Source organism: Poecilia reticulata, linkage group LG1 (genome assembly GCF_000633615.1).
Source record: "Poecilia reticulata strain Guanapo linkage group LG1, Guppy_female_1.0+MT, whole genome shotgun sequence".
Classification (NCBI taxonomy): domain Eukaryota; kingdom Metazoa; phylum Chordata; class Actinopteri; order Cyprinodontiformes; family Poeciliidae; genus Poecilia; species Poecilia reticulata.
The window spans coordinates 29,216,296-29,227,706 of record NC_024331.1 but is presented as its reverse complement, the minus strand read 5'-3'; the positions used below and the strand labels follow the sequence as shown (position 1 = coordinate 29,227,706).

Below are 11,411 nucleotides of genomic sequence, written 5' to 3'. Positions count from 1 at the left end.
TCATTGAACACTTTTACAAGGGCCGTCTCCGTGCTGTGGTGAGCACGAAAACCAGACAGGAAGGAGTCAAAGCGATTCATTATTGTTAGGAAGTTATTAATTGTTTAAAAACTGCTTTTTCAATAATTTTGCTGATGAATGGGAGGTTGGAGATTGGCCTGTAATTCTGCAGTAGGGATTTGTCCAGATTGTTCTTTTTTATAAGTGGTTTGATAACTGTTGTTTTCAAAGCCTGGGGGAAAACACCTGAAGAGTGCGATGAGTTTACTATTTGGATCAGATCAGTAGCAACGACAGGCAGGACTTTCTTAAAGAAATGCTTGGGCAGGACATCCAGACAGCAGGAACCAGAGCTTAATTGACTTATAATTTCTTCTAGGGTTTTATAATTAAGTAGCTGAAATTGGGTCATTTTTCCTGCATTTGTTTTGTTTGGGCACAGCATTGGTAYTSTCTTTGGAGTGGATGTGCAGATTAATCCTCTGATCTTTTGAATTTTCTCTAAAAAGAAACTTGAAAACTTGTTGCAGGCGGCATTAGATTGAAGTTCAGGTGGCAACGTCATCGGAGGATTTGTGAGCCTGTCAACAGTAGCAAATAAAGCTCGARCATTGTTAATGTTTTTGTTTATGACATCTGCAAAGAAAGCCTCTCTTGCATGTTTTAGTGTTGTGTGATAATTACGTAGTCTTTCTTTGTAGATGTCACAATAAACGTGAAGTTGAGTTTTACGCCATCTCCGTTCGGCCCTACAGCAGAGTTGTCTTGCAGATTGAACTATTTGTGCATTTCTCCATGGAGATTTCTTCCTACCAGTCACAACCTTCACTTTAAAGGGGGAAATGTAATCAATGGTCTCTGAAAGTTTGCACTAAAAATCATCTACCAACTCATCTACGTCATTATTGCTTAAGGACGAGGAAGAAGAGTAGATTTGAATAAATGTTTCTGCTGTGTTTTCTGTGAAAGTATGTTTTGTGATAGTAGCTGTTTGTCCAAGTGGGTTAACGGATAAAGAACTGTCAAAGATAACAGCAAAGTGATCCGACAGGGCAATATTAGTTACAGAGACATTGGAAATATTCACAACCTTAGTGATAACCAGRYCCAGTGTGTCCATGAGTCTGTGTTGCTTGTTTGACATGTTGTGTTAAACCAAAACTCTCTAATATGTTAAACAGCTTTTTAGCCCCTCCATCTTGGGGGTTGTCAACATGAATGTTTAAATCACCGACAATTATTAAACAATCGTAATCAATGCATATGAGAGATAGAAGCTCATTGAAGTCCGCGAAGAAATTTTCCACATATGTTGGAGTTTTGTATAGAGTTAGTGTCAAAGTTCGTTTGTGGCCTTTTACCTCGATTCCAAGATATTCAAAAGACATAAAATTACCCAAAGAGATTTTACTACAGTTCATGGTATTCTTAAATATTGAAGCCACGCCTCCTCCTTTTTTGTGTTTTCTATTTTCACTTAAAAAAATTGTAAGTAGGAGGCGCTGATTCAATTAATGCAATTGCTTCATTATTGTCATTCAGCCATGTTTCTGTCAGAAATAAAACATCAATATTATGCTCAGTGATAAAATCATTAATTAATAGAGCTTTAGCACAGAGAGATCTGGTATTTAAAGAGCCAATTTAAGTGACTTGGAGACTGAAAGTTCTTCAGTCTGAGGTTCCTTTAGGCAGGGGATGGGATCAGTCTGAGGTTTGAATTAAGACCTCTGCTTTTTGTATTTCTGTTTTTTGTAACTTTTCTTGCAGTGATCCGGACAGGTATTGTCCTGCTATAAAATGTTGGGGGGCCAGACACATTCTGGAGGAAGACGGTTGTAAAGATAATATCTGGACCCCGGTCTCAGACCTCAGAAGAGCAGAGTGATGGATCCTCGGGGAGGTCAGAGGAAGGTGGCTTAGTTGAAGTGAGCTCTGCTATGTTAGAGCAGTGGAGAGTCGTGCCGAGGCGAACCTGTTGATCCATACTATCCTGCTGGGAGGAGTCCGTCCATCTTCCTCTCTGACTTGGATCCCCCACCAACATCTTCAGGCGGCTCAGGTGCAGCCCGATTCTCTTTAGTGAATGACTTAAGCTTTTAGATTCATTTAACCATCTTGAGTAACTGTGTTCTTGTGAGTGAGTGTAGGAACAGAGAGGGAGGGGGGAAGGTGAAGGGATGGGTGAAAGATTAGGGAGGGTGAAAGGAGGAGGTGAACCAGTTGATCTGTCCATAGCTGATGTTTTATCCCTTTGTATTGGAACGCTGTGTTTCTGATAAGCGGAGGGTTCCATCCTAATCAGACATCCTTGAGCCTGTTTTGTGTTGATAAAATGAAAAATGTTTGCAGTGAGCAGCCTTATTCCATGTTTGTTAAGATTGCGTCCACCTCTTCCAAAGAGGTGAAAGCGCTGCCAGTASATCCMRAGGTTATYGATGAAGGTCACTGAGCTGGCAGAGCAGGTTTTAATCAGCCATTTRTTTATCATRAGCAGCCTGGAATGTTTTTYGTCTCCCCATTGAGGCGATGGAATTGGACCACTGAGAAATAACTTCATTTTTAATTTTCCCATAGTATCCAGAAGAATATTAAAGTCTTTTTCAGAATCGCGGATTTTTGCTTTGCCAGATCGTTGGCTCCAACATGCACAACTAAAGTCTCCATGTTTGGCTGATCAGTGGTTAGAGAGAGCAACTTATGAGTCAAATCAGATACAGTCTCACCAAGAAAAGAAACCACTCTTGTTTTCTTGGGATTGCAAACATGACTGATTCCAGTAAATGGAATCAGTCATGTTCTAACCAAAAAGATTATGTTAGCATAATCTTTTTGATAACACTTTATTTGACGCACATGACAACTTGACATTAACCAAGAATCACCATATGTCATAAATATGTCATAATAGTTGTTAATTATCAAAATTTAAAATGTTGTGTATCTTTGTTTATTATTATATTACTAAATTTTGATAATTAATTGGTTAATATCAGATTGTCATAACAAAGATGTATAATGTCAACTTCACATTAAAAGTGTTCATGTCAGGTGTTGTGTCATGTCAGTCTTATGCACACCACTTCAAATAAAATGTTAACAAATTTTTTTAGATGATGTTGTATAAATAGGTCATACAGTTAAGTAAAATGCTATGCATTTTGTAAAAAAAAAGTTTAATTCCTTTTTTCTCTATCTTTTATCTTCTGACTACAGCTATGCTGCCCGATTCAACTTCAGCTCTTCTTCTCCTGAGCGTCCTCCTTGTTCACTCCTCTGTTCTGTCCTGTCGGATCGGGACCCAAAAAGAGTGTGATGCTGCTCCTTTTGCACCAGGCCACGACCTGGTGGGGGAAGGTTTTGACATAGTCACACTGGAGAGAAAAAGACTTCATGTGATTGATGTGACGACTTATCTGAGCCCCAGCAAAACCTGTAAACTCTGCACCAACCCTCTTCAAAAACATGCCCTCCAAAAAGTAATTAAAAATGCAAATAGAGCTGCACATCTGACTTGAGGGATCAACAATAATGCAACTTTTCTTCATTTTAAGCTTCCATCTTCTGTTGTGGACTGGAGTTACGTCAGTCAATGCAGTCCTGACATCCGCAGCAAACTTCACACCTCTCTTAGGTAGAGTATTTAAACCGGATTGTGAACACTGTGTAAGTTGAATCACATAGTTAAACTAACAATTACCGAATTTTTTTTTACGTTACAATTACATGTTCCAATCAACCGTGTATGTTATTGGACCTTTATGTGGTAGACCAACACATAGTGTAAATCAGGGCCGTGCAGAGACCACTAAAGGGGCAGGTGCTCAAAAAAAAAAAAGGGGCACATCTAACCGCATTCTAGGACAGAATAACAAAGCCACCAAAAGCCACACAAAGAACCAAAGCCACACAGCTTTAAGAGTTTAATAAACAATGATAAATTACAAAATTGTGAGATATACAATCAAAGCTAACGAACATCTCTAAACAGAGCATACAACTATGCATATGTAAGATATTTTATTAGTAATTTCTTTCTGTAGGTCTATTGTGTTATAGGAAAGTATTGCAATATTCAAATTTAGGAAGATATGTAAATCAGAGCTGGGCCACCAGACATATTTTGTCTTTACAGAATTACACTAATAAAAATATAAACAAGGGCACAATGCAACCTTTTAGTGACTGTAATCTATAAAAAAGAGCTGCCTGTTTGCTGCAGTGGAGATGAAGATGGTCCATTCAGGAAAGCAGAGCTGCATCAAACTTTAACGTGGAACTGCAGAAAAATGAAAAAAATAAAAGCAAAAATTGAATTGTTAATGCATGCCACCATGAGAAAAGGCTGCTGAGTTTTGCTTAAAAAACTTTTTTAAACATTTAAATCACACATTTGTCTCATGAAGTGAATTTTTTTTTTTGCAAAACAAATTTATTTGTGCATGTCAGAAATCTTTTCTTGACATTCTAAGTTTTTGTATGACTCAAAGTTTTGCTTATGATTCTCACATGACGTCGTGGGCAGGACGCAAAATCGCAACAAAAGATTTCTGATGTGTGCAAATTATGTTTGGCAAATAACTTTTTAAGTTCACGAGACAAAAATTTGTTATTTAATTAAAAAAATGTTTTCAAACAAAATTATTTGTTTTTAAAAAAAAGGAATCATTACAATTACAAAAGTTTTGATTACAATTTTATTTTACTTAGCTGAGGTTAGTTTTTTTTTTCTCCATTGAATAATTGGGGAAAAACTTTTACTTCATACTCTGCGAACCAGACCCTAAACTTAAAAGTCTAGGTTAAGTCTTTTCCCCTTCATTAATTACACACTTTATCTCTATCATGGTAATTCACAGTGAGTTATTTTTAATTCTAAATGAATAACCTTGTTGGACTTTCATTTAAGTGTTATTCTCCTTCAAGATACATTTACCTAATGCTAGAATAAATGAAATGTACATTATGCAGCAAAGGAAATTAGAAGATCGGACATATATCCATTATGGAGATAAGTTTTGGACAGGCGATGAGCCCTTATGGCATAAGCAATACTGAAGAATAACTGATATCATTAAAGATACAGGGAAGAAGCTTTTTAGTAATCTTGCTTTGCTAGCAGAGTTGTTAGCTATCAGCTAGCTAATAGCRCAACAACAACAGCCTAATGTCTGTATGATAAAAATAGTGAATCCATAGATAAGAACAGTTTTTCCTCACCTGGATGTCTCCTCCCACTCAGTAGTTCTTCAGAGAAAGGCAGACGCAGAGGCTCGTCAGTGTCTGTTGTATTTCATTACCTCTCTGCTTAAACCGCGACTCCGAGCTGAAGCAGAAATGATACTTCAACGTTTTCCGTCATCTGAGAAGTAGCAAGTCTACTCCACTTTATTCACCAAAAATGTTTTTTTTATTCACCAAAAACTGTTCTATATTTTGGAACATTCGCTATGTTGAGCTCCAGTTAGCCGCTTTCACACTGCGCGAGAGGCAACTGCGTCATGCGTCACGGACAAAAGGTCAAATGTAACAAGGTGACCGGAGGGCTTATTATGTTGTACAAAAAATAAATCAATAAATAAATAATAATTTTAGTACATGTTATGTGTCAAGAGAGGGCTTAGAAAATAATTAAAAAATAAATAAATAAATAAAAATTTACCAAAAGGGCACTTGGGGGCAAGGAGCAAAAAGGGCAGGTGCTCAAGCACCCCCAGCCCCTTTAATAGTCAAAGACTATTAAACTTAGTCAAAGACAGCACTTCTTCTGGGGACATACAAGTTGAGAAATCCTAAAACACACACACATATATTCACACACACAAAGGGACATGTGCTCAAGGACCATCCTGCAACAATGAGAATCAGTTTGACTGTGAATAACTATAAATAATTAATTAGGAAAATTATGATCAAAATAGAAATTTTGATTAAAATTACCAAGGGAAAAAATAGGCAAATACAGACCCATTCCCTAAATTAGAATATTACGGCGTCCGTTAAACACGGGTATTATCCAGGCCCCATCGCCTAATAGGACAAGGTCTCCAACCTTTCAGCACCAGGCTCCGTCCACCTGTCACGCAAATTTTTGCTCTAGGACTTCGCCGTCCTAAACAGATTTTTGTGCACTACTTTTTACCTGTTAAGAGTCTAGAATTTACAGGGTTTTTCTGTGCGCGCAATGACCCTCAGTCACGCGCCACTTTTACATCATTAGAAAGAGGAATAAAAATAAATTAATAAATAGTTAAAAAAATAAAGATAAAAACATTGAAAACATCGAAGACATCAAAACCCACACTCTAATCCTAATTTAGCCATAAGCAACTCTAAACAGGTGGGTTTTAAATTGAGATTTAAAGCCACCCAGTGTTTCAGCTGTTTTACAGTTTTCTGGAAGTTTGTTCCAAATTTGTGGTGCTTAGAAGCGGAATGCTGCTTCTCCTCATTTGGTTCTGGGGATCCAGAGCAAACCAGAACCAGAAGATCTGAGGGGTCTAGACAGTTGGTACAACAATAACAGGTCTTTCATGTATTGTGGTGCTAAACTGTTCAGTGATTTATAAACTAACAACAGTATTTTAAAGTCTATTCTTTGAGCTACAGGGAGACAGTGTAGGGACTTTAAAACTGGTGTTGTATGCTCTATCTTCCTGGTTTTAGTGAGAATGTGAGCAGCAGCATTCTGGATCAGCTGCAGCTGTTTGATTGATTTATTAGTCAGACCTGTGAAGACGCTGTTGCAGTAATCAATACGGCTAAAGATAAACACATAGATGAGTTTCTCTAGATTGTGCACATCCACACATTGATCTGTTGGGTTCAGAGTCACCTGGTGACATCGTGATGTAGAGCTGTGTATCATCAAGATAATAATTACTTCCTTTAAAATGTTCCAACAGCTCTCTGGTTGAGTCTTACACAACCCAAGATACCAATGATTGGTCGGTAAGAAACTGAACATTTCAGAATATTTTCAAATTCAGTTAGAACTGAAGTAAGTGATTAGAATAGTGGAAGAAAAATATGGTTTCTTATTTAACACCTTATAAACTAAATGTGTTGTCTGTATTTCATCAGGTTGGCTTGAAGGTTCAAATGTTTGTGTTTGCCGGCCTAGATGCGGGAGCAACCCGCTCCAATGCCTACAAGTTCGTTTCACAAAGAAGCAAAGAGGATCGCTACACTTTCAGCATACACAGTGTCGCCTGCAGCCATTATGGGTAGGATGGAAATTAGACTTTTTTCATTGCGTTCTGACAGGTCATGGTTATTTAAATAATTGTCTAATTTTGTCTTGGTGTCTAGTTTGATATTATCAAACACACCTCCCTTAACCTTAAAATTCAAAAAGCGGTTAGACCTCCTGCCAAGTCACTACAACAACTCCACTAAGAACGAGTTTAGAAAGCTCATAAACACCTATGGCACACACTACTTCAGAATGGTGAGAATTTTCACACACATACACACACACACACACACACATATTGTGAATTAGTTACAGACATTTTTCTGCAGGAAACCATTTTAAAGAACTTTCAACATGTTTTAGGTTAATATTGGAGGGCGACTGAGACGACTGATATCTTCACGAAGCTGCTTGGCCTCCCTGAATGGGTTAAACGCAAAAGAGGTAACAAAAAGCACAAAACAAAAGATTTTTACACAACCATATGGGATACTTCCATGATACTAATGCGCAGGTGTGAAAGTAAGCCGGTACGGTCCGGTACTACGTAAAATATTCTGGGTCGGTACGCAGTACCAGGAGAACGGCTGAAATTAGACCATCAATCAGAACAGCTGCATTTTGAGTCAAAATAGCTAGCAATAAGAAATTTGAAACACAAGTTAATCTTTTTATAAATAGGTTTTTTTCTCCCATTTCTTATTGCTTCTGTCATTTCTTATTGTTTCTAAACTGTTCATGATGTGTGATGGAACCTGTACCCCTCCAGCCATCTCTCTCTCTCTCTCTCTCTCTCCTCCACTGCCCTCCCGGCGCTTGTAGGTTTCTCAGCAGCCTTCAAACCTTTCTCCGCTATAACATCTGTCTGCTTAAAATGTCCCAATTAAAATCAAACTGTGATTATATAGTTGTGTTTCGTGTTAATTTTCTCAAGTAAAACAGCAAGGCACAGTTCTAAAACAGCTGCTTAGTAACTTATGATCGGAAATTTCACTCATATTAAACAATTGTGCATAGTACACGTTATAAATCACAGCGCTTGCTGATTGTATTGGTGCGTTTGATTTATGGACTGGGACTTTTACACAGGTGGTCCACAGGGACATCAAAAATGGCGCTTTCACTGCCCAGGTGAAAAAAAAGTATACTTTAGTATACTTCAAACATACTTAAATTTGCGATAATACACTTTAAGTATACTAAAAATTAAGTGTACTACCTATAAGTATATCTGAAGTATACTAAAAATACACTTGTACCAATTTCGAAATTAGTACTTTAAACACACTTAAACATAATTGTACCAAAATACACTTTTAATATATTAGATAAAAGTATACTTTAAGTGAACAAAATATGAATGAATATGTATGAATTTCTAAGTGCCTTAATAATCTTTTACTATTTATTAAAATTTCATACAATAAAAAAAGGATAATCATGATGTAATTTTTAAGAAAGTACCCAATCAATTTTCAGATGTGTGATGTAAAACCTTATAATCACCGGCATTAGCTCCAGTTCACACTCCAGACCAGATGGTGGCAGTATTCCACACTTTTATTTATTTAAAAAACGCCCCAAAGAGAAGAAAAAACTTGAACGCAGGGAAGATAACATACGCTGTTCAAATTCGACATTTTTACTGCATAATGCCTTAAAAGTAGAGAAGGCCTTGACAACAGTTACTAATTTTGGTAAATTCAAGCTGGTGACGTCCTAATCCGAGTTAGACGACAACACAACAGGACAACAACTGATGGAAATGAAATGTGTGTCACAAAAGGAGCCCGAAGGGATGAAGGCTGCTAAGTGTTGCTAGTGGGTGGTAAGTTTGCTTATTAATTACCTTCATTTAATTATAAACAGTGCAGTAAAGATATATAACTTACGCTGGTTTCTTAAATAATTATTTTATCAATTTTATTGTGACTTGTATGATTATTACTATAGCAATCATTCAGCTTCATGTTATAACTGCATGGAGGTTGTTTGTTGCGACTTCTACTTTAATTCATAAACTTAATCTGGTTTTAATTAAACTCCATAAGACAAAAAGACTTTGATATTGTGAGGTTGTTGTTCTAACTCGTTCATCAATGATTTTATCTACAACATATGTTTGCAGTCTAACTAAGCAAATGAAGATGAAAGAGGAAGCTAGAGAAATCGGGTGTTAGAAAACCTAAAGATTTTCTGTCTCAGAAGAAGCTCTGACTCCACCAGATCACCAACCAGCTCTGAGGTTGAACCTCCACATCGTCTTCATGATGTAAGTTTGTTTTTTCAATGAGGAGCTAGCTACATTTTCAACAACAAAAACTGGTGTGTTACAAACACTAAGTGCTTAATTAACATGATTTGATTTACAGGTAACTGGACAGAATTTTCCCCCTTGTTAATATAACATTTCTCTTTCATACATTTTATTTGTTGTTGACTTCCAGGGCCCTGTGATGGACTGGTGACCTGTCCAGGGTGAACCCTGCCTCTCATCTGATGGCTGCTGGAGATCAGCACCACCAGTCCCCTCACCACCCTGCAAGGATCAGTGTGTTCAGATCATGGATGGAAAGATTTTAAGGTAGTTTGTCTCCTTAAGTCCACACTTAAAACAGCTTCATAGTTGATGCCAACATCGACTGATTCTATGACATTGCTGACTGTTTTTCTACTTCTAACATAAACAGGCAAAGAAGACACCCAGAAATGTTTTTCCATCCCAGGCATCCGGTCTCAATGATCCGGTCCCATCAGTTCTTATGATGTCACATACATGGCGAGTCTACAATGTCTTAAAATTGTAAGTATAATTTTTTTATTTTTTCTGTTCTATTTAAATACAAATTCTTTCTCTGTTTAATTGCTCTATTGTTCTTTTTTGTAGGTTTCTATAAGGTGCAGTGAACGGGAATGTTCTGTCGTTGATCCTCACTTTCATGTTTTATTGTCACCCTTAAATTTTCATGCTCATGTGTTCACTTTTGATGTGTAAACTGATAATTTATGTAAAGTTCATAAAGTTGTGAGTAAAATTGGACAATTTTAAAATATCGGTAATGAAACAAAATATTTTAATTACCTTGAGCATGTTGTGTAATTAATCTTTCCATGTAATTTTAGCCAAAAACAGTGTGAGTACTGTAGTGTAGTTATGCATGTCATGTACAAAATAGGTGCATAGGAGTAAAGACTTTCTCGAGTAATTAAAATTGTAGATTATCAATAGCAGGAAATCACAAATAAAAAGTCTAATTTAAATGCATTATTAATATATTAATAGTATATTTAAAATATTTGTAGTATAATATATATTTTTAATATAATTCTGATACAGAATTATTACATTCAAAATATAATAATATCAAAATATAATAATAAAGCTCCAAAAAAGTTGTTCCAAAAAAGTACGTATAAAACACTAAAATATACTATTAGTTGTAATTTTATACTATTTAAATACTACTAAAGTATACTAAGCACAAAATTAGCTGTTCCAAAATAGTACAGTTTAAGTACATCGATAAAAGTATACTGAAGTATGTTAAAATTTAGTATACTAAAGTATACTTTTTTTTCACTTGGGTGGGACAGGACAAACAATAAATCGCTTATCATTTTAAAATAAAATTTATAAAAATAAAAACCGTGAAAACAGCGAACAGTGAATTTTTAATTCAAGCGAAATCAAAACCTGATAAAAGTGCAGAAAACRATAATTTGTTCAAAAGAAAATAACAGTGAAGCTGAAGATGAAAAAGTTACTGCACATGCTACAATCTAAACTTGTTTATCAGTTTTTATATGTCCATCCATTTTCTTGCACCCTTTTTCCCTCGGTGGGGTCAGGAGGGGTGCTGGTGCCCATCTCCAGCCAATGTTTTGGGCAGGAGGCGGGGTGCATCCTGGACAGGTTGCCAGTCTGTCGCAGGGGAACACAGAGACACACAACCATGCACACACACACCTAGGGGCAATTTGGAGAGGCCAATTAACCTGACAGTCATGTTTTTGGACTGTGGGAGGAAACCGGAGTACCTGGAGAGAACCCACGCACGCACAGGGAGAACATGCAGGCTCCATGCAGGGAGACCCCAGGCCGGGAATCGAACCCAGGGCCTTCTTGCTGCAAGGCAACAGCTCTACCAACTGCGCCACTGTATAGCCCTTTTTATATGTGATAATCATTAATAATCTAGGCTACTCAAGTAAAACT

General features: G+C 36.8%; 1 protein-coding gene across 1 annotated transcript in view; it reads left to right on the top strand.

Annotated features, from left to right (window-relative positions):
* LOC103470916 (perforin-1-like) overlaps positions 1 to 11,411 on the top strand; it is a 192,613-nt gene that overhangs the window by 5,888 nt on the left and 175,314 nt on the right. The window contains exons 3-8 of the mRNA XM_008420391.2: positions 3,217 to 3,479; positions 3,555 to 3,634; positions 6,906 to 6,951; positions 7,084 to 7,226; positions 7,312 to 7,450; positions 7,559 to 7,639. Coding sequence (XP_008418613.2) covers positions 3,219 to 3,479; positions 3,555 to 3,634; positions 6,906 to 6,951; positions 7,084 to 7,226; positions 7,312 to 7,450; positions 7,559 to 7,639 — 750 coding nt within the window. The 5' untranslated portion in view covers positions 3,217 to 3,218. The remainder of the gene's footprint in view (positions 1 to 3,216; positions 3,480 to 3,554; positions 3,635 to 6,905; positions 6,952 to 7,083; positions 7,227 to 7,311; positions 7,451 to 7,558; positions 7,640 to 11,411) is intronic.